This window comes from Erpetoichthys calabaricus, chromosome 12, assembly GCF_900747795.2.
Source record: "Erpetoichthys calabaricus chromosome 12, fErpCal1.3, whole genome shotgun sequence".
Classification (NCBI taxonomy): domain Eukaryota; kingdom Metazoa; phylum Chordata; class Cladistia; order Polypteriformes; family Polypteridae; genus Erpetoichthys; species Erpetoichthys calabaricus.
In genome coordinates this window covers 88,386,581-88,411,013 of record NC_041405.2, presented here as the reverse complement: position 1 = coordinate 88,411,013, position 24,433 = coordinate 88,386,581, and the positions used below count along the sequence as shown (strand labels likewise).

At 37.9% G+C, this 24,433-nt stretch overlaps 1 protein-coding gene and 1 long non-coding RNA gene across 2 annotated transcripts in view; both read right to left on the bottom strand.

Annotated features, from left to right (window-relative positions):
- Window positions 1-10,003: 10,003 nt before the first annotated feature.
- On the bottom strand, window positions 10,004-12,191 carry LOC127529927 (uncharacterized). The gene is made up of 2 exons (XR_007936527.1): window positions 12,042-12,191; window positions 10,004-11,318 (listed from the first exon to the last, which is right to left on the bottom strand). It is a non-coding gene; the product is annotated as an uncharacterized LOC127529927 (long non-coding RNA).
- A 2,104-nt stretch (window positions 12,192-14,295) lies between these two features.
- LOC127529926 (zona pellucida-binding protein 1-like) overlaps window positions 14,296-24,433 on the bottom strand; it is a 38,476-nt gene continuing 28,338 nt past the window's right edge. The window contains exons 10-13 of the mRNA XM_051935228.1: window positions 20,734-20,806; window positions 16,911-17,247; window positions 15,868-16,005; window positions 14,296-14,377 (exon numbers count right to left, since the gene is read on the bottom strand). Coding sequence (XP_051791188.1) covers window positions 16,935-17,247; window positions 20,734-20,806 — 386 coding nt within the window. The 3' untranslated portion in view covers window positions 14,296-14,377; window positions 15,868-16,005; window positions 16,911-16,934. The remainder of the gene's footprint in view (window positions 14,378-15,867; window positions 16,006-16,910; window positions 17,248-20,733; window positions 20,807-24,433) is intronic.

The window sequence follows — 24,433 nt, the reverse complement described above, 5'->3', positions numbered from 1 at the left end:
AAATTGGGCTACCAGAAAACTCAAGTTTATCTCAATCACCACAAGGCATTAAATGGTCCCTGGGTTTAGATGTGTGTGTTTGGCTGTTCACTGCTGCCTTTGATTAAAGACATCCAACTACTAGTGGACTGCATGCTTGACCAGGACTGGCCTTTGGCATCAGATTTGTTCCATGTGTGAGAGACCCCAGAGAAAATAGGAGTAGGCACTCCTGAAACCTGCCTTAAACGTCTAGTTGCTAAAGGGCAGATCAGTGTGCAAAAGTGAAATGGTCTCAAACAGCCAGAGAGCACACAGGTCCACCACTCATACTGGAACCTAACCTAAAAGTGAACTTCAGATGGGGTGTAAAATGGGCTGTTGCCAGTGATAACTGCATCAAGAGTTGTGAGGGGAGTTTAGAAAAAACCTCATTAGCAAGGTAGAAGACAGTTCAGATATGTTCAGATATACATCACCAAACATTTAAGAAACACCAATGAGACCAAAGATATAAAAAGGGTGTTTTTTCTATTAAGAAAATATTAACACAGGGAAGGGAAAAGGCAACATGTGGAAATAAATTACCAAATAAAAACACAGGAACTAAATTTTATCTACTCCATGGGGTCTAGGAAAACACAAATGTTTTACCCCTGTGGGTACCCATGGCAATTTACCTATCTAATAAAGCATTCAGACCCTCCTTGTACCACCTACTATACCTTTTTCCTACTCTGTCTTCTGACTTTAAAGTTCAAATGACTGATGCCCAGAAGAGGGTTTCTGGCCAGCCTACACATAGACATAACTGTCTAAACCCTACTCCCTAACAGCCCCCATTTTTTGGTGTGAGGAAGTGAGTTTGTGAGGTATCTGGAGATGGTAAAGGGAGGTAGTCACCTGAAATGATGAACTTATGGGCCTACAGTATCTGAGCACATTAGGATAGCTACTTTTCATTTTACTTTTGTTTTTCCTTTAATATTTTTTGCTCTTCCTGAGTTAATTTATTGAGTTCTGTTAACACTGTTATTGAATGTTTTACTGTGGTGAGACCCCTAGGTGAAATTGTTTTGTTCTACATAGATACAGAAACATTTAGGCTTTTATGTTATAATATAAAAGGCAAGAGAAGCATGCTGAGTTGGGGCGTCAATGGTGAGCCCCATATAATTTGTGGAAAAAGAGCAAAATCAGTTGCAATAAAATATCAAAATTGTCCACAAGTGCTGTAGTATCTCCTTCAGACAAGGTCTTTTCGGATACTGAGCTGTGAGTGGTGACATCGTATTTATATCAGCCCGAGAGGAAGAGGAAGGTTCAAGCCGGTAGAATCAGAAGTGATGTTATCATTCTTCTTACCATGGATCTGGGGACTGAGGAGGAAGAACAAGAAGAGGCATTAGGAGACAGTGCCAACCCTCGACTCAGGGTGGAATCACACATGCCCTGAAGTTGTTTCCTATTTGCACATTTGTGATAATGTGTAATTTTGTTTGATTGCCACTTCTTATATTTTCAATTCAGAAAATTATGCAATTTAGTAAAAATATTGAATTGATTTTTCATTTTCATAATGTATAGGCAATAAAAGCTGAAATGTGAGTTTGAGTTGAAATTTTTTACTGTAAACAGTGAAAAGCCAATTAAGTGTAAACTTCATACATGCAGAAAATATGGTTGTGTTATTTTTAATATAATATAAAATATCTTGTGATTATTGTTTTTTATTTATATTTGCATTTCAAATGGCTTTTTCTAAAAAGTATGATATACAGTATGTTAAAAAGGAGAGGATTGAACAAAAATAATCTTTGAGTAGATTGTTTTCAGTCCAGAACAAGCTTCTTGCACCTTTGCAGTGACCAAATGTCTTGATGTTCCAGTGCTATGGGTGTTAATTATCTATATTCATGAATTGAGATACAAAATATAGAGGAAGAAGCCTTACTGCTTAATGCTGCAGAAAATAAAAATAAAATAGTGGTCAATGGTAAGTAGTTGATATAACACTTTAATGCCTCGTGCACTTAACTCAGTCTCAAGACAAAAAAAATAGCTTGCTTGGAATTCATAGGCAGGGGTATGGGTGTGGGTATGGGTATGGATGATCATCTTCCTCTGCTGTCGGAGGAGCTGCGTAAACTCCGTATTTCAGTGGCGGTACTCTCTGTGGTGTGCAGACCGGGGACTGGCCAGATCTCTGTAGGTGGATACACCTGTTATTGGTCTGGTCGGTCTGATGGCTGTCATACTCGGGGATTAGCTGTTGCTGTAGCGGATTAGATTCTTCCGATGGTGTCTGATGTCACTCCTTTCAACGAGCGTATTGAGAGACTCAGATTATGGCACTCTCTGGGTGCCTTGTCTGTTGTCTCAGTGTATGCTCCGACCGCGGTGAGTGATGTCTCGGTGAGGGAGACATTTGATTCGTAGCTTTGCTCGGTGGTTGATGGGTGCCCACGAGGTGACACTCCTCTGATCATGGGTGACTGCAATGCAACCACTGGCACTGACAGGGCTGGCTATGAGGATTGTCTTGGTCCCCATGGGTCTGGTGACCATGGTGAAAGTGGCTCCATGTTCCTTGACTTTGCAAAAGGTCAGGGACTGCGAATTTCTGGATCCTGGTTCCAGCACCCTGAACCGCATCATTGGACTTGGTACTCCAATACTGGTGGTGCAGTGAAGGAGATCGATCACATCCTCGTGGGCAGACGCTGGAGGCTGTTGCAAAACTGCAGGGTCTACAGAAGTGCCCAGTTTGTGAATTCTGACCACAGACTTGTTGTTGCTACTCTGAAGATCCAGCTTAGGTCCAGTAGGTTACCACCTACTTCGAAAATGAGCCTGGACTTGGCCAGATTCCAAGACTAGGCTGTTTCTAATGAGTTTGCACACAGTTTGTGTGAGGAACTTTCAGATTTGGGTATGACTGCCGATCCTAATGTGATGTGGGAGACCTTCCGTGACAAGACCCTGAAGGTTGCTGAGGGTTGTGTTGGTGCTACTGGTGTTCCCAGAAGGAGGTGTTTCATCTTGCAGGGCACCCTGGATATCATTGAGAGGAGTCGCAATGCACAGCTCAATGGCAACTCTGGTCTGTACCGGGAACTGAGAGGGACGGCTGCGAGGGCTCTGAGGGCAGATAAAGAGGCGTTTGTTAGAGGAATCTGTGAGCAAGTGACACACCATCTGTGGTCTAGCAATCCACATCCAGCTTACAAAGAAATTGAAGCATTACGCACATCTGAATCTGTTCCTCAGAGAGTTGCTGTCAGGGCAGCTGAAGGAACGGTCCTTACGGATGACACTGCAGTTGTGACCCGCTGGGCTGGCTACTTTGAGCAGTTGTTTAAAGCTGATCCTCCGGCTAGGACGTTGGGTATCTCTGGGTCCACGGTTCTTGAGGCTGATCCTCCAATTAGCTGTGAACCACCCAATCTCACTGAGATTGCACAGGTGGTGAACCAGCTGAGGGGGAGAAAGGCTGCAGGGATCTGAGTGTGTCCGGGGTGAACTTCTCCAGGCTGGTGGTAAGGCTGTTGTCCTGGCATTGCAAGCAATCTTTTCTTCCATTTGGGAGACTGGCATTATCCCAACTGACTGGAAAACAGGATTTGTCGTCCCTATTTGGAAAGGGAAGGGTGATCGCCTGGATTACAGCAACTACAGGGGGATAACACTGCTCTCCGTGCTGGGTAAGGTCCTTCCTAGGGTCATCCTCAATAGGATCTGTGATCACTTGCTCACCTACCAGCGACCGGAACAGTCTGGTTTTACGCCTAAGAAGTCTACCATCGACTGCATCCTGGCACTGAGGGTTCTCATGGAGCGCAAACACGAATATCGGGAGAGTTTCTTTGAAGCTTTTGTTGATTTTTACAAAGTGTTCGACTCAGTTGATCGAGCTGCCCTGTGGGACATCCTGAGGATTTGCGGGATCCCCTCGAGGTTGCTGGATATCATGGCCAGCCTGTACACTGGTACTGTGAGTGCTGTGCAGAGTGGAGGCAGGACCTCTGTGTTTTTCCCAGTTGATTCTGGGGTTTGTCAGGGGTGTCTTCTTGCTCCTACTCTGTTCAATGCTTGTATGGACTGGGTGTTGGGCAAGGTCGTGGGGTCCAGCGGTTGTGGGGCATCTGTTGGTGAAGAAAGGTTCATGGATCTTGACTTTGCTGATGATGCTGTGGTCTTCGCGGAGTCAATGGAGGCTCTGATCGGGGAGCTCGAGAGACTGAGCGAGGAGTCTGAGTGCCTGGGCTTGCGAGTGTCCTGGATAAAAACCAAGATCCAGGCCTTTAATGACCTCTTGGGCACAGCCATCAGCAGTGTGTCTGTTTGTGGAGAGAGTTTTGACCTTGTTGAGATCCTCATTGTTGGGGACCCGAGTGGCTGGACCAGACCAAGGGGTTGCCCAAATAACACCTGGCTGCGGCAGATAGAGGATCATTTCCTGAGGGTGGGACTGGACCGCGTGTCTGCCTGGGTGGTTGCAAACCAGGATCCCGAGTTGTTTTATTGTGTAGTGGGTGCGGCAACGCACTGTACTAGTGCATGCTCCCCAACTTGACTTGGTATGGGTGGGATATCACATTGGTATCACATTGATTACTACTACAGTTTCCACATGAATTTATGGTGGACTTGGGGGTATTTGAAATCTGGACTTACAAAAAACAAAAAAACTACACTAACACATGTATACAGTATATGGTTGCATTTTAAAATTACCTTTTGTATTGTGTAGCATGTCTTTTAGACATGTTAACTTTTGTATTTTACAGTGCTGGGCTCTTTTAGAATAGCACTGGGTTATTACATGAAAGTGCATTTGTGAATTGAACTGAAAAATGAAGCAAAATGATGGATGGGCATAAAAAAGAAAAGGCTATTAAAAAGAATTACACATAAAAAAACAATGTCAGTTATAAAAATCCAGTTGTGGAAAGGAGACAGAGTGTCAAGAAAAAGTGGAAAGCCTGAATAAAATTCAGAGCGCAACAAAAAAAAACATTCCAGAGCCTTTCAGAAAAAAGTAAAAGATATTATGTATAAAAAGCTGAATCCAAATTCTTTCATGTATGGGTGCTTATTGCTGTAAATATTTCAACTGCTGTGCTGAAGAATTCAGAAAGTGTAATTATTTTCCATATTAAAACTTTGACAATAAAAATCATTTGACTAAAACTTTTTTTTTTGCAAAACTTTAATTTATTTAAGTGGTATATAATTTGACATCCCTTTCATTCATGTATTTCCTAATCCCATTTATCTAATTTCATACTCATTGGAGTCATGGAAGGCGGGAACCAACCCTGAATGGGGTACCAAGCCAATGCGGGTCATATTCATAGACACATACCCACACTCTCCCACACATAGTGAATTTAGAGTTGCTTGCCACCCTGCATATCTGTGTAGTGTATACACTACAAGGCACACCTACAAAAAAATAAAAATAAATAAATAAATCCATGTGGACAGAGGAATAAAAAAAGCACACTCTACATGTGGTATCAGAGCCGGGAAGCACTACTTGTAAAAACTGCACCACCATGCTGCCACCTGTGCTGCTCAAAGATGTTGATACTAGAAAAACAATCCTAATTTACTGTATACATAATCTTAGGTACATTTCTTGGGCACATGACATTCATAGATTCAAAATTGCTAGAAAATCAAATAAACTGGTTATAATATAATAGCTGTTGGTTTAGTGGTGTGCAGTGCTGCCCCACAGAACCAGTGTCCTGAGTTCCAATCCTGTGCCCAGTCAAGTGAACGTGTTCAATAACTGGGCATATTCCCTTTGAGCCTGTGTTGTGTTCTCCTGCTACAAGATATGTGCTTTACATTAATTTGTGATTCTAACTTGGCCCCCTGTGAGTATGTGCACGAATAGTCCCCATATCCAAGGCTGGCTCCCACTTTGTGTCTTGTTCTGCTGGCATAGGCTCAAGCCCCTTAATAATGTGGATTGGATTAAGTGGGTTATAGAAAATTTACTGTATATTATGATAAACATTAGACTCCTCATGCAATAATTTACACCCATTTCTTTACACCAGAAGCACACATAAAGACCATAGCTGAGTTAAGTCTATTCATAAAGCTGACGACCAATCTTGCTGCTTGCTGTAAACTTGTCTTTCCATTACCGCTGGTAATTTATGCTGTGGTCAGATGAGCAATTATTTTATAAATCAGCAAATTCTTACATTTACTAAAATAAATAAGCTGTCAACATTTGAAATGTACAGTTTCTTAAAATGAAACCTTGATAATCCAACTGAGGATTGCATGGAGTAGGAGCTAATCCTGGCAATAGCTGTGACAAGGCAAGATCCTGCCTTGTACTGGGCAGCAGTCCACATACAAACCACTGCTGAATTGTATCTGGACACTGTAAAATTTCTAATTGACCTAAGCAAAGATAGAATAAAACGTACACATAATTTTCATTTATGTTTACCTGAAAGTTTCATTTATAAAGAGGCTAGGAGAAAGCTAGTATTCAAATAAAATAATACAGAGATTCTGGGTACAGTGTGCAGTAGTGCTCAGAATGTCTTTAAAAACAGAAAACAACATTAGAAATGGAGTGTCCTGTTGGAATAATTATGTGAAGAAAGTTATGCTTATGGAAACACTATGACAACTGCATAAAATGATAAAACCTCCTGAAACACTTGGAAGACTGTGCTTTGGACATGATTCAGGCAACCAGGTACAGACTGGACACACTGAGGCTTCAAACACTTGCAGAGATCTTGGACACCCAGATTAGAGGTTGCAGTCCCTCCTTCATGCTTTACCCAAAGAAGATAGTCCTCTTTCTGTTTTGGACCTTTTAAAGCCTCACATGCTAGCTATTAAACTTGTCTAAAGGCACAGAGGTAAATGTATTGAAGAGCAAGAAGCAAAAGTTTCAGCTATGAAGGCAACATCTTCCAATAATATTTGGTGTTTTATTAATATGTCTAATAGGTAACTACATTTTTTACAGTTTCACACAAAGTACGTTAAAATAACAATGCAGGGTGACACCTGTCTAGATTTAGTATTTTGTAATAATCAGGATAGAATTGAGGGTTTAGTAGTCATTAAACCACTAGGGTCAAGTAACCATAATATGGTACAGTTCTCCGTGTTTTGGAAGAGTGCGATTGCAAAGACTAAAGCTGTTAAGTTGAACTTTGGTAGGGCAAATTTTGGTGTGGCAAAGTCTAAGGAGGATAGACTGGGGTAAGCTTTTAAGTGTCAAGACAGCTGAGAAGTAGTGGAACAGGTTTAAAAAGGTTTTACATGTAATGCAGGACAAGTACATACCTACATTTGAAATTAGTAGAAAATTAAAAAAAAACTCTGTAGTGGGTTAATAAAAAGTTGGAAAAGAAGCTGCAAAGTTAAAAAAAAACAGCTGCATAAGGTGTATAAGATTAGTTAACCCCAATGTGAATCGTAGGGCGTATGAGAACACGAGAAAAACCATTAAGAAGGATATTAAGAAGGCTAAAAGACAGTTAGAGAGGAATATAGCAGATAAGGCAAAAGATGTTCCAAAGAGATTATTTCAGTATTTTAGTAGTAAAACATCAGTCAAGGAGGAGTTGAAGTGCATCAGTAATAGTAAAATAAAATTTAAAAATACAGACAGTGAAATAGCAGATGCTCTAAACTTGCATTTTTTTTGAGGTCTTCATATGTGAGGAAGTGGATAACCTCACGGCAGAAAAAGGCACTACTGAGGAGGTACTGAGTGATTTAGAAATTGTACAGGGAGAAGTACTGCTTAGATTAAAAATGCTGAAATCATACAAATCTCCAGGATCAAATAATATTTACATACATATACAAACCCATTTTTTTAAGAAGTAACTGCACAATGGGGAAATTCTGAAGGACTAGAAAATGGCTAATATTATCCCCTTATATAAAAAGGGTGGCCAGGTAGATCCAAAAAACTTTATTCCAGTAAGCTCAACATGCATCAGAAGTAAATTAATGGAAGGAATTATTAAGGATAAGATTGAGCAACATATGGCAAGAGCAGGAGTGTTACTGAACTATCAGCATGGGTTCAGAAGATGGAGGTCATGTCTTACCAACGTGCTGGAATTCTATGTGGAAGCAACAAAAAAGAAATGGTCAAAGTGAACGGAGTCATCCCACATGCTGTATGTAGCAAATATTCCCTGCAGTTTTGTATTGTGTATGCACCTTCTGTGAACTTTGTTTAATAATTTGGCTTGAGTGTTCAACAAATTATATCTTTAATTTCAAAATAAAATCAACTTTTTTAACCTCTTTTTAATTTAATGTGAGAAAGTCAATAATAGAACACATCCCCCTTTATTATAACAGCTGATAGGTTGCTTTGCCTAGTGTTGCTGGCACCAGACCTTGCCACACTAACTAGATTAAAATGAACATTTAAGTAGTTGAAGGTAGTTTATCTATGATTATATACAATTTTTCAAATTCATTTAGGGTCTAGAAAATTATGTACAATGCTATATATCAGGCTATATCTGAGCCCAAGGTCTTAAGAACATTTTGCATTGTCCATCCATCCATCCATTTTCCAACCCTCTGAATCCGAAAACAGGGTCACGGGGGTCTGCTGGAGCCAATCCCAGCCAACACAGGGCACAAGGCAGGAACCAATCCTGGGCAGGGTGCCAACCCACCGCAGGACACACACAAACACACCCACACACCAAGCACACACTAGGGCCAATTTAGAATCGCCAATCCACCTAACCAGCATGTCTTTGGACCGTGGGAGGAAACCAGAGTGCCCGGAGGAAACCCACGCAGACACGGGGAGAACATGCAAACTCCACGCAGTGAGGGCCCAGGAAGCGAACCCGGGTCCCCACATTTTGCATTGTGTTTTTTTTTTTTTTTGGTTTACTTTCATTGCCTTTTAGAAAGAAGGGGCATTACAGCCCCATTCACCATCTCTACAGAGTCTGCTCAGTTTCATTTTGCCTGTCTGGATTTCTTCCTGGTACTCCTTCCACACTCCAAGGTTGTGCATGTTGTAACCACAAGGAGACACCACTGAGCCCAAAACCACAGACACAGTAACTCCCCAGATACACAATATGCTCCAATAAGGGGTTTTATTGAGCCCCAACACCTTCTTTACAAGAATAATAATGAAAAACACACCAAGCACAATACTCCTTTCTTCTCCCAAGAGCGTAGCCCACTGCATCCTGACTCTGACACAATTCAAATGAGGCAGTGGGCTTTCTTTTAAGCTCGACCAGGTAATTGCATCCTGTTTGTCCCAGTCATCCAGTGCAATTCCCGGTCATGTGAAAAACAGAGCAGTCCTCCGCCAACAGCATCCTTTGGTGGACCCCAATCCGACAGGATTGCATTTCCAGACCCCGTTTCCCATGTGGGTGTCCTGATCAGGTTTAGCCCTGTGGAACACTGCCACCTGCCATGTGGGGAAACGATCTGCTCCTGGTGAGTCCAGCCTCCTGGTCGGGTATGAAAGCTTCTGTTATCCCTGCCAGGATGCTTGTCCTCCTCCTGGGGGCCGACAATGTCAATTGGCAACTTTAAGTTCATGTCAATGGGTGAGTTTGAGTACATGTGTGAGTGTACTCAATAACAAACTGTTGACCAGTTTATGGTTGGTTCCTGCCTTTGTACAGTGTTACTAGTGTAGGTGCCGGACCCTGACACACTAACTATAGATTAAAAGAGGTCAAGATTGGATGGATGGAGGAAATTGCAGGGTCTTTTTTTGTCACTTTAGTGTGGCTCATCTTGTACAATCCTTGAGGAACATGTGGGTTCTAACATGGATGGGTGGGGTTTAGCCTATAGGCACTGCATTCTGGTTTAAGAATATTTTAAAGAAAAAACAGTGGTGTAGACAAGTATGTTGTCATGATAAAGGTAATTTATATGTGTAATGTAAAGTCGTAGGATATGTAAAAGCTTCTTTCTGGCTTTTTGATTTCTCCAATAAAAACAAGACAGGAGGTACAACATGTCACTTGGAATGATTTATTTTTAATGTGTGTCCTGCACACAGACATACAAAAGTAGTCAACAAAAACTGCTACAAACATAACATCTTTAATAATGCTGGAACAGCTAAGGTGCCATCCAGTGTGCAAATACAATACATTTCAGAGGGCACATGGTTACATCTTGTCTCTCCTTCTCCTTTTTGCTTCTTATTCATTCACTCATAGATTGGTCCACATTTCGCTATCAAAAAAAAAGAAAAAACCTTGTGTGCTTCTTTAACTCTAAATGACTCCGTGTGCCTCTGGGTGAAGGACTGACCCCATTAACAGTACCTGGGCTTTACATATGGCTGGGGAGGACACTTCTGTGTTGGAAAAAATATTCTTTTAGCCATTTTTAAGAATGAAATACATTTCATTTCAAAGATCATACTATCTGGTGAAGCAAACTCCTAAAAGACAGGTTCATGAAAAATGGTGTTGCCTTGCAGTGATCTATCATCCTGTTTGTAGGGAAAAGGAGTTAAATAAATAGTTACCTGTGAAGTTTGTTTTTAAAGGAGTTTTGTCGAGCCATGTTATTGTGTACATTTATTTTCATACAAATGGTGTATTCTTTTTAGCTATTAGGGGCTTGAGCATCTGAAAAAATTTTGTTCATACCCAACCAAATGTAGAATCTTCATGGTACACAGAACCTACATTTTTGGCTTCATTCTGAGGTCACTTGTTTGGCCGGATGAGATTATTCCAAGACCTAAGCAGCTGTGATATTTCCTTCATTTGAAAATGAAAGCGAAGGACTACTGAAGGACAAATCATTACAAATCATTATTAAAAAATTTCATATGGTGCTGAGACCACCTGTAACATAATGCATGTTTTTTTTTACCAGCTCTACTTTGTTAATCATTGTTGTCATGGAACAAATTAAATCTGATAAACTTCGTGAACTGACAAGATTTGTGAATGTAAACTTTTTTATAACAGAGATTGTGCAATAGAATATTTCTGTAAAGAGTCCAAGATAGGTTGTTTGGCAAAGGATGATCTTCTTTCAGTGTACTCCATGAATACATTGCCCTGGTCAAGAGATTGGTAAAAATACTTTGCTTTTGCTGAATACGTAATCTCTTCAAAAACAGCTGGTTATGATCCATACATGACAGCATGAAATTTTTGTTGTAATGCACAGACTTTTGGATGGATCCATTAGAAAACTGCTCTCTCCATGTGATACAAGCCTACTTATAAATTGCAAGCTGATTGAAGTAGATGGACTCTTTAACTCAGTTCTGTGATCGTATCCCTTTTTTGACATTCTTCAAAATTAATCTGTGGAAATAAGTCATTTCAACAAAATTTAATTCTTAATTATATAAAAATCTAATGACCAAACACCTGACAGGCTCATTATTTAATTTTTTTCTCCTTCAAGGTCAATTTTCAATCTTGTTTTTTACATGAAGTAAATGTATTAAAAAAACTTATAACAGTATGATATAGTGTTGTCAACCAACCATGTCATTTTTTCAGATTGCAGTACATTGTTTCTTAGAAAAAAGACATCACAACTTGGAATTGATACAGTATGCAATATATGAAGATAATGTTGGTAATTTATTGTTAAGGAACTGACATGACATCCCGATTACATAATCTTCCAAAATCTGTTTGTCTACCAAACAGTGGGACAAGTCCTAGCCTAATACAGTGCCTCCAGAAAGTATTCAAACACCTTCACTTTTTACATATTTTTGTTAGGCTGCAGCCATATGCTAAAATTATTTAAATTAATTTTATTCTCTCATCAAGTAAGAATCAATACCTCAGAATAACAAAGTGAAACAAAACACCAAAAAAAGTGAAGGGGCCTGACTCTTAATACTTTCTGAAGGCAATGGACATGAAAAAAATGAAACATATATTGTGCAATTTATCCTTTGCCAGATAAATGTCCTTTAGTGTCCTTAAAGTCAGTTGTCTGTCAGGGCTAAAACACCAAAAGACATTCATCAGTGGGTATGAGCATCAAAGTGCATTGCGTAATTAACTTACCATAATAGGGGCAGTCAGTGAGTCACACCCATTCTTTCCCTGCTGTCCATGGAAGAATGTGACAAATGCTCAGAAGAAAGGTAGTCTTTGTTCACAGCCAGCTCCAACCAAACTGTACTGTGAAGAGACAGAACAAGTTGAGGGTACTATTAATTTTGAATCAATGCAACTTTAATGGAAGAAGTAAAAAGTTGGTACATATACTGCCATTTGGGTGTTATAAAAAGCTCTATAGTTTTCAGTCATGAATGTAATCATATTTAAACGAAACTTGTCTAACTTTATTTAAGGCTCCACCAACAAACACCGAGTTGTCTCTAGGCAATGATGGGAGCAACTGCTAACATTATCAGTTTAATAGTTGCTGCCCGGAGCACACTAACCCACACTTCACTTTAAGGCTGGATATAATGGGGGTTTTCCAACTGAATCTCAAACTCTTTCTCTTGTCTCATGTTTTACAGTAGCACAGTGAGCTCTGATAATATCTAATCAGAAAAAAACATTATGGACAACTAGTGAAGCAGTTTACAACAGTTACATTTGGTTAACCAACAGACTGTTCTAGCTGAAAAAAGAGCAACTGATAATAATAATAATAATAATAATAATAATGCATTTTATTTATAGGTGCACCAATCCCAATGGTATGGAATTGTTAAGCTTTGTTAACAATTCTTGAGACTTGATTTATGGACTTGAAATGGGCCTTTGAGAATGCTGACAGTCCCTATTTTTTTCTCCTGTTCTCCAGACAGATTCATTCTAAAATTGGAGTGAGAACAGAACTGACTGAGATAGTCCTAACGTTTCTGAGCAGGAAACAGCTGTACTGGGAAGTAAGTTTATGTGGATAGAGAAGCTCTTGTAGTTAAATGGGCCATTTATCATCTACAGTACTCTCTTTGGGTAGTGAAATCATCCTGGGTACTGACTATGCCTCAGTTCAGGAGATGGCAATGGATAAAGATTCTAATCTACTGGTGACCAAGTGGTTCCTTGATATACAACAATATAATGTAAAAAATGTATGTGAAAAGCAAGAAAACAAGAAATATCTTTGATGGGTTTATATTAATACCTCTGAGAAAGTGTTACACATATGTACATTCCATTACTGACACAGGTTACTTATAAGCAATAAGCTGTGTTTCTAAAGCAAAAAAGTATTTATCTTAACAGGTACAAAAAATATGCTAAAAGATATGATAACATAGCTGGTAACCACTGATAAACTGTAAATTCCTCCTCCTTAATACATTTTTTATTCCAGAAAATGGCTAAGCTATTTTTTGCCTACATCGGTAACCAGCAGAATGCTGATGGTCTTGTTAAAAGGAGTTTTACATCATAATCAAGAATGCTGCAAGGAGGCTTTACCTGTATATGGATTATATCAGATGTAAGAGACAGATATTTATTTATCTTCCCATACAGAAGAAATGGGAGAACTAAAGTTGTAATCACTCTTTTTGCTTCATTCTATTATTATTAATTCGCTTTTTATTTTTTCTTATTGCTAACTTGAAGGCCACTGCTTTTTTCAGCTTTTTTACTATTCATGTATTTGCTGTACACTGCGACAGGTCAATTACCTGCCCAAAAGATAATCAATTTAAGTAACTAATGTGAATCTTTAAAACAGCTCTCAGAGAAAAACAATGTTTTCAGTAAAACTTGTCAGCAGCATCAGAACATTGTAATTATAGTACAACTTAACTGAAGTTGTTTGCAGGTTGGCACTTTACTACTTGCTAAGCAGGAACTAAATAAGCTAAAAAATTTCACAAGTAATTTCAGGAACTTTTGGAAAAAATGCAGTGCATTGCAGTGTAGTCCCACCCCTCAAGTTTCTGGTACTAGCAGAAAAGCAGCAATAGTCCTCGAGAAGAAAAGTAAGCCTTTACATATGAAAGTTACATTTTACTATTATAAAAATTTCCCAGCGACGATATGCAATGTCCCATTGTGCTTCCCTCTCTGCCTTCATGGTGGCTCTAACTGCAGCTCCTTCAGCCACTGTATGATTCTTAATTTGTCTGTATAATTAAAAGTGGCTCCACTCGATCTTCTTACCAACAGAGATAATACTCATTAAAAACAATCTAAGTTATAATATACATTTTTAAGATTGCATCAAATAGGTTGAAGAATCTGCAAATCCAAGTAAGACTTTTGAATCTAAATGTAATACACATTTTAAGATTATAATAACAGACAATGACCTAACCTGACTTAATATGTTTAATGGGAATTCTGCAGCAACATTCAACATCTGTTCTTCTTCTTCTTTCTTAAATCTTCTTCTTCCTTCAATGGCTCCCATTTTCTGACTTCTATAAGGGGAGGTTTAAATAGATGAATACAGATAAATAGATGAATACAGAAGAGATCCTGGATACTCAGTCCATCAGGATCCACAGAAGGAGATCTTATTAGCCAGCCTCTTAATGCATGGCTAATTCTAATTCTAATTCTTGCTTAAATATGTTTTCCCATTTCCTTCTTTTTAGGTTCAGTCTAAAGACTCTGAGATGTAGCCAATGAAAAAAATAAAATGATTTTTAAATACTGAATGTATAGGTAGTAAACGTTTACCTGAAATTAAGCAATCATTTCATAAACCAAAATATCAAAATTCAAACCAGGAAAACCATCAAATGTAGGTATCAAAACAGTGATAGAACCTACTTCTTAATAACATGCCAAGGTCAACATAAACAAATAAAATCTTAAACTATATGCTTCTTTAGCTTTAACAATACACACTCAGCTTCCTCACCAACAGGGGATTTACCTTGGCACCATTTAAGTTTTTCCTCAAACGTATGCTAAGAAAATTAAAATGTGTTTTCCCCCAATTTCTTTTACGAAAACAAAGTAGAGCCTCTACTTTCATAAAGATCTCACACTTACACAAATGTGAAAACAAGTGAAAGTATGCATGTTCCCAGCACAGAAATACTGATACACACAATCCATGATGCCCATTAATGTGCAATGTGTAAACATACGTAAATGGGGAAACAAATACACAAAACACAAAAAAAAAGAAAAAGAAAACGCTTTATTATGCTCTTTATGTTATATATCTGAATTTAAAAAATGGAAAATAGCAACCGACCAATTTAACTGTGATGATATACGTCCAGCAAGGGAGCAACATATTCAAGGTCAATAGAATCTGAGTACGACTGACATAATTTTCGTGCACTGAAGAAAGCAAACAGCAGCAACAAAATATTAATAAATCTACAAAGAGCAAAATATTGCTATAAAATGTATATACCTGGTTGATTCTCAGTTTACAGAGTGGAGAATAAACAAAAAAGTCACTCCACTAACAATGCAGTCTGTTTATAACCAAGAATTAGACTCTGGCCTGAATTAATAGCAGCAACTAAGGCTTACCACAGACCAACTTTGGTAGATGGGGTGTCATAAGGCCATATTAATATAAATAAACAGAAGAACATTTAAACAGATAAATAATGATGATGGAAAATCCATATTGTTAATGTTTAAAAGGTTCAAGTAATAAACTTGCTAAAGATATATATGAATAGCTGTTGTTACCTTATCGTTCAAAAAGGACAGCCACACAACTCTATTCTCTTGAACATCTAATGGCATGTACTGCTTCTGGTAATCATAGTTCAGGTTTTTGCTTATTAATACAATAAATATATTTCTTAAAAATAATGTGCTATTTTACAACAAACAGTTATATGTAAGTTGTCAATCTATCAGTAGGCACATGCTGACTCATATTGACCAAAGTCAAAGATGTCAATCAAATCCATTCAGGTTTTGAATGCCCACTTACCTGCTTTATCCACCTGGACATGTGATCTTCTTCTGTTCTGGACGACAACACGGCACTTTGCCTTGTCTTCCCGAGATGTAGCTTTGTGCCGCGTACTTGACCACATACAGCACTTTGACGGAGAGTCTTCAGAGAAACCTAGGAGAGATTCAACTCTGTTCACTTGCTTCATGGCTGGATTGCCAAAAACGTTTTGACCAGACTTTGACTCTCTTTATACCATTATAATGAGCAAATATTTGAATAGTACATTTAGGTTTTAGTAAAGGTAAATCCGTAGCAATTAAAATAATAAACTAATAATTACACTGGATGTAATACCAGCCTACTTTAAGAAAGACATATGCACACATATACACTCAATCAGTCATACTGGGCTAATTTAGAGTCTTTATGTAACTGATGTCTGCACCATGCTAAGAAAAACAATTAAAATGTTTCCTATTTGCTATGGGCATCACTAGTGAGCCAATCTTTCTACTGAACTGTGAGAGTTATGCTGGTGGCATGGCCTTTTATAGGTGTTTGAGTCTATTGCCATTCAGCCACAGGCTGAATTTGGGTTGTGTTCTATTAAAAAAAACACAATTGTCCCACAGTAAGCCATTGAGTTCTGAATTTGTCCTTGACCAAAATTTACTTTTGAATCAAACTATCACCTTTTTATATTCTCTGTATAATATATAAAACATGGTACATATGGGAGAGGAAGATCCAATCTGTCAATTTTATTTAGTTAACTATTAGCTAGATTGTCTTATAAAAATGTTGAATGCTATGAAATGCTCTCTACCTTCCATCTTTAAATTTGCTTCCACTATATTTCTACTAGTGATGAACTAGTTTGAACATCATTCTGAAGAAGTTATGAAAACAAAGTTGTAGATTTCTAAAATAACTTGAGGCTTAAATTATTATCGGCATGCTTTGGCTTGTACATACTTCTGTGTTCATTAGGCTCAGGTCATGGAAAACACACTTCATTTGTGTGAAATTTAAAATATAAAGAAAGCTCACAACTGAATAAAATGAATTCCAGTTACCTTCAGTGAATACTCATTCTTCTTTCAAGAACTGTCATAATCTGACATACTTTCATCCTCTGTGGACTCAGACGGATTACTAGTAGCAGGAGTGCTTTCTTCCTCTGAGGACTCACTCTCTTTAGTAGTAGCAGATGCACATGCAATCTCCTCCAGAAAAGGCAGTTTGGGTTTAGGTTTAAGTTTGCAAGGAACTGGTCTAAGAAGAGCTATAGCTTCTTTCAAATCCACATTCTGAACAACTTTTCCAAGTCCCTTGACAATTTTCTTTTTTTCAGGGGATATCTCCTTAATATAGGTTGCAGCCAATAATTTTCGCCGAAATACCCAAAATAACCTAGAAGATCCAAAAAAAAAAAGACTGTCAAATTGTACTCTGATATGCTAGTGAGCACAACAAATCCAGTTTATTAGTGGTAAAAGGGATGAATTTTCTTCACAACTGTTGTGATGTGAAATTTTGCATACAACTTGATAAATATTTTGTATGTCTTTATTTGTAACTTAGGCAAAGCAATGTAATATTAGTGTTGCATTAGTGAGAAGCATTCATGTTTACCTCCCCCCCTCCACCCTTTGAATTTTAGGACAGGGTTTGGAGGAAGTGCCTCAAACAAGTTTGGTAAGTGTTTCTCTGCAGGATTCTCAGTCAACCCCCATAGGAAAGTCAGGCTGCCTAACTGGCACACTTTACCTCAACAAATGGTTTTGGGAGGTGGCAGGTGTGAAGATGTTTTCTGTTCCCCCATTGGTCTGAAGTATAGCTGTTTGGAACTGGCTTGTGTCAGAAGCCTTTAAGTACCATGACACCCTATTGGCTCTAGGGGTTGGACAGAAAACCTATAAATTTGCTTACTTTACCCAGCTCTCTCTCTCTCTCTTACCAAACTGCTGAAAGACCATCTCACACCATGAACTGAAAAGGACAACACAATGAAGAGCACAGCTCGGCAGCCATATTGAGACAGGCATGTGGCCTGTTCTGAAGAAAGCTGACCACAAATGATCCCTTAACTAGAGACATTTTAAGTAACTAACAAGTCTGTGTGCTGCCTGAAACTACACATCACCATTTATCAGGTTATATGGTTGCCAATATTCAAATGTACTTTGCATATTGTTATTATTTATGAATATTATCAATAATACATTATTTTATGTATAACTTAACTCCTGCTTGTCTTTTACTACACCTAATTGCCTGAGGTTATAGATGTAGAAGGGAAGGGTGGGAGAAGTTATATGGTACAATACCTTAGGGGCAGTGGTAAGTCTGGGAGATTTGAGGCATTCTGACAAAGGCTACATATTAATAATACAATAGGGGAAAGTAGAGTAAAATATTACTCCACCAAGACAAATAAACAACCTATTTTATAGACCTGACTATATAATAGTTCACATTAGGAATTGCAACACTTTTCTAATGTTCCATACAATACTTTCTTAAATGCATGATTGTAAATGTTTTTTATACAAAATAAATATTTGAAGTGAACAATATTTATTTAATGGAGAAGTTGACTGGACTCTTAGTTTCATCCCAAATATGTGCTTTTTAGGATAATTGGTGAATTTCAATTGACTGGTGTGACCTTTGGAGGGTGTCTCAGACTGTCAAACCCGACACACAACTTCAGTGACAACAGTCATCTTATCTTTTCCTCTACCCTCTGCACCCCAGGTAAGCTTCATTCTTCTCGAATCTCAACTCTGACTTCCTGTGATGAGCAGAGAGCTCCTTTTTAACAGTGTTATTGGGTGTACTTCCAGTATGTCAATGCTGGTGCCAGGAAGCACTTCTGGGTCAAGTGGAACTTCCACCAGACAGGGGAGCACCCTCCCAGTACCTCTCTCTATCAGCCCCAAAGCATCTCAACAAGGCTGCCCTTCAGAAACACATCTCTCATGTAGCCCTGAGGGTTTCCAAACAGGAGCTATGTCAGAGGGATGCTGTCAACCCACATATTGGGGGAAGACACAGTCCCTAAGAGGCAGTCTCCTGCTGTCCTTCCATAATACCAGCCTCCTGGTTGGCAAAGGGAACAGTAACCATCGTGGTTTGGATGCTGATCTATTAATGCTGTCTATCAATGGCTCCCAGGTGTGCAAGGGAACAATCCTCTATTCCAACTAAGATTCTCTTCCATCCCTGCCTTCCATTACATCAGTTAAATTGAGGATGGTTCAGGGCATATGCATGAAAGACCAATAAATTTGGAAACCTTTCTGAAAACGTATTTTAACTTAATATGAGTCATTGAGTGTAGATTGATGGGAAAAAATGGAAAATGTATCCATTTAAAATTAAGCGGTCTGAATACTTTCTGAATCAATTGTATGTTGCCCACATACATACATGTCCTCAATGACTCTGAATTAGAACAAATGAGTTTGGAAATAAATTAATTAAAGTATTAGAGGCAGCGGACACTGTTAGCACTGTTATAAAGAGAATATGGTCACAAGCTTCTTCATAACATTCCTTGGTCAACATAAACAAATAAAATCTTTTCATGAGCAGGCATAAAATGTCACTTTACTTATCACACCAACAAAAATGTTATTTCAGATCCATCAATGACAATCATATAGCATATAGTTCTTAAACACTTACAGTGAATTTAAATATGGACAGTAATAATGATAAAAAGGTTAAATAGTTAAAATAAAAATATATATTTATTTAAGTTTAATAGGCATAAATATTCTTTAAAAATATACTTAGTGGAACTGTATTTAATGTTTTGTATGGTTCAAAAACATATTAAAAATTACTGTTAGAAATGTTGGTTTATATTCATCAATAACTAACAATGCTCACAATTCTTTAACACTTAATGAATTATGTATCATACAGTTTTACACTAAATTAATAAGGTTTGTATGTGGGGTGATCTCAATGTTCAGGGCTTACATGATCAATAAACTGTTACAGTCAAAGGGATATTCAAATATTGATAAGCAATAAACATGGCTAATCAAAATAATCTTACTTATTTACTTAATGTTTCCAGGATCATGCAGATGGGAATGTGCTATATTTGCTGATGATCCTTTGTTTCCATTTATAACTTTAGCCAAGATGAATTGCCACTCTCCATTTATTAAAAGTGTATATTATTTTTACAAATTAAATTTGAAAATGACAGGCAGATCAACAGCTATAACTGCCATCATAGAGAAAGACAACAAAAGTGCCAGTCTTTAGAGCCAGTAACTTCTCAGTGTTGGACTCATTTAACAATACAGTATGTATTCTTCTTTGTTTTTGCAAATGATAAAACAGGCTTTATTAAAATACTTGTGATTTTATTTTAATAAAAATTACTATAATAATCATTTGGCAAATGGACAATGATATTCTTGTGTTATGTGAAAAAGGTCCTTTGGAAGACGGACTCTGAATTCTGCATAGCAGTCTGAACTACTTCATTATAGCCACAGAGTTGGCACAGATGATCCAATTGTGAAACAGTTAATGATAAAATGGACTTGAATAGTAACTTTGAAATGTGGTTGTCAGATTGTGCGTTTGCTTGTTTTGAAATAAAAAATATGGCATGAGTAAATGACAAGCTGGAACAAGGAGAATAAACCTTACATTTTGATGAGAAGTCATTTTTCATGAAGAATATATTATATTAATAACATTTTATGGATTTCAGCTCATAGTTTTGGGCTGTACCGGCCAATTGGCAACATAGAACAACAGCATGATTTAAAGTATTTTTTGGCTGCAATCTAAAAGGAAGACCATGCTAACTAACTTAGTACATGTATTATATTGTATAAACAGCTTTTTAAATTTGATAATACTTACACAAAAATAGAGATGAGTATTGCAGCTGTTACAGTTACAGTAATTAAAATAATTGACCAGCTTGGTAGTTGACCTGTTACAAAAGAGACAAAATAAAGCAACAAAATCAAAAATTAATTTTCATATAAAAAGGCAAATGAAGGGTTGTAGGACAAAGTGGGCATTACCCATTCTGCTAGGCTTTTGTGGCACATCAGGCCTGTTAAGAAAGCAGATTTAACAGGGATGCAGGCATCCAGCCATGCCTTTTTTTATAGAATGAAGGCTATATCATTGACAGATTGCCAAGAAACTGAACATTTTATGCAAAGTTGACTATTATTGCCTAATTATTATTTCAAATTCTTATTCTGTTTCTTCTAAAATAATTATTAAATATGGAAAAGTAATAGATCTCATTTTGTCTTTAATATTCAGGCAGATGGATATGGAACCTTCAGTGAAATTTTTCACTCTCTGATTGATTTTATGAGGTTTCTTCAAAATGTGAAACATCCCTGTGGTATAGCGAGTCCGGGGCCTAAAGAAAAAGTGGGCCATTTTAAATAAATAAATAATTGGATGCTCTGGCACTGGGGAGTGGAGCAAGTGCAAGCGATCTGCTGAGAAGACAGCTTGTCTCTGGGTTGGTGTGAGGTGGTCAGTCATCCATGCATTGCCTTGCCAACACGTGCGTGCGGTCTGATGGTCTCATTATCAGCCCAGGGCGACATCAGAGTGGATATGAAAGAAACAGAAGAAGGCAGGAAGACATGAGGGGGAGAGAGATTGACGATGGAGGATTTTGGAGGAGAGCCCCTGGAGAGAGGTGTGTGGCAGTTGTTGAAGTGGGTCACTCAGGCTGTGAATGACTTATTGCAGAAGACCGGGAAGACAGCGAGGTTCAATGAGGCTTGAACGGAGAGCTCTATTGTGCGTGCCATGGCCTTTGGGGACCCGAGCCTAGGTCCATAGAGGGAGTCTACTATAGCAATGGAACAGCATGGGCCCGGAACTCCTCTGCTGTGAGGCCCATACAGCATAAGCAGAGGAGACGTCAATTTTAAGAAAGACTAGGGGGCTCTGCCCCCTGCTCGCTTCGCTCAACAACCCCTGGGTTTGGTTAACCGGATATACAATTTAAAGAGATTGTTATTTTCATGGGAATTGTTACATATACATTATTTTCACTTTTGCTTTAAAACTTCAGTAGAAAACAATATATGGAATTAACTTTACTTCATTGAAGTTTGATTCCATGTTTGGACTTACATCGTGACAACGCAACATATAACTGCCCGTGAGTGAATATCGTTTCTTTCTCTCTAAACTAATTGACTTTTTCGAATGTTTGTCCCTGTGATTTGTTAAATGTCATAGCATAGCATAAACTTTTAATACGAATGGCATATCAAGATCTCCTTTTGAATCGTGCTTTGCTTTTGTATATACAGTACACGAATATTAACTCTGTCTTTGATATCTCTGTCTTTCAAAACTATTATCGCTGACAATTCGTCACATGTTGGTTTATTATAAACTAGCAAAATACCCGCGCTTCACAGTGGAGAAGTAGTGTGTTAAAGAGGTTATGAAAAAAAAAGGAAACATTTTAAAAATAACGTAACATGATTGTCAATGTAATTGTGTTGTCATTGTTATAACTGTTGCTGTCTTTTATATATATATATATATATATATATATATATATATTATATATATAATATACACACACACATAAACATTTATATACATATACATATATATACATATCTACATATACACATCTACATATATATACACACATACATAAACACACACATAAGACTTACTGAGTGAAACGGGCTTTCATTGACAATCATGTTACGTTATTTTTAAAATGTTTCCTTTTTTTTTCATAACCTCTTTAACACACTACTTCTCCGCTGCGAAGCGCGGGTATTTTGCTAGTATATATATATATATATATATATATATATATATATATATATATATATATACATATACACACATACATGCAGTTTTAATAACACAGAAATCAATATAAACATTAACATCATTATCATATGAGAATATGAAGTAATATATAAGAAGCACATTTCATATAAATATAAATTATTAAACAGTAAAATCTTCTTCTGTAATTTGCTACCGTGGCAATTTGTGTGTCTGTCCAGGATTTTAAATGACCTGTAGCTCGCAAACCGTTTCACCTATACACTTGAAATGTGGTACACATATAGTACGTCACGTCTACTATCCGCTTTATGGGTGATGATTGTTTTACTCTTTTTATCTTTATTTTATTTTATTGTAGAATCAACTCCTATCTGCGCACAGCAGGGCAGCCGTGGGCGGATGCGTATGGTGTATTCACTCCATGTTATCGTGCATTGCGCTGTCAGTGGTGTTTTGATAAAAGAATTTGAACAACATATAAGAAGCATATAAATTATTAAACAGTAAAACATTAACATTTAAGAAGTAAAGTTACATTAAGTACTACTGCAGTGCCTTCGGGTATATCTCATTTTTTGTTTGCCCATTACATGCTTAAATGTATACATTTTTTGGTGCACCTACCCGAGAACACGCGACATATAACCGAGCGTGGGAGAAGCATGGATTTTAAACACGCGTTGAGTTGATCTGCTGGTCTCCCTCGTGGAATAACTGGTAATGTTTGACTAAAATCTACAGCGAGTAAAACGACATTACCTCCTATTTTTTTTTTTACGATCTCTGAGATCTTGCTTTTTTCGGTTCAAGGCTTCATAAGCTCTTTTATGTTGTATGGTGTACTTATCCCAAACCATCATCTTTGAATGTTGCAAGACTTTCGCCTTGTATGTAGATCGGGGTAATTACATTCATTGCATTCCTAGTCTGAATCACAATGTGATTGTATGGGTGGTTACCTGGCACTGTAGGGTTGCCACCCGTCCTTTAAAATACGGAATCGTGCCGCGTTTGAGAATGAAATTGCGTGTCCCGTTTTGAATCAATACTGGACGGGATTTATCCTGTATTTTTTTTATCATTTTTTTTTTAAAGCAGCGTCTCATGCAAATCATCCCACATGCATTTTATGAAGATGCCTCCTTTCCTACTTTTGATTGGGTAATACTTGATGTCATCGTTAGTTTGATTGGTGTTTTTAACTGTCCAGTGAGGAGGGCGTGTCTTTTAAGTACAGTCTGCAAAGTGTTGGCACTGAGATGTGGCGTCAGCGCCATAGTTGAAGCCCCTAACGTTGCGGTCAGCAAGTCGGCTAACATCCGCCATGTGCCGTCTTTCAGTTGCGAGAAGCAGATCATAGAATGGTTGAAACTGTTGCCCCTAACGTTGCGCCACGGCGTGTGGTTCGTTTATACCTCGTGTGTTCTCATTAAACTTTTATCTCGCGAATATGTTATTGCAATCCGCAGCGGGAGCGTTTCTATAAACTTAATTTAAACTTACGTTTTACACCGTGCTTTCTTTCCCTTATGAACATGCTTGTATGCTTAACTCGCTCCGTTCTCAATTGTTTAGTTAATTTTTTGCTCTTAGCTGTTCGCGGCTCTTCCTCCATTTCCCCCTACTTCATTCTTTTATCTCGCGAATATGTTATTGCAATCCTTAACGGGAGCGTTTCAATAAACTGATTGAAAATAGTTTTGCATTTACCTTTTTAGTAAAAGGCGAGCTTTTAAGCCTGAGAAATCAGCCCGTAAATTCA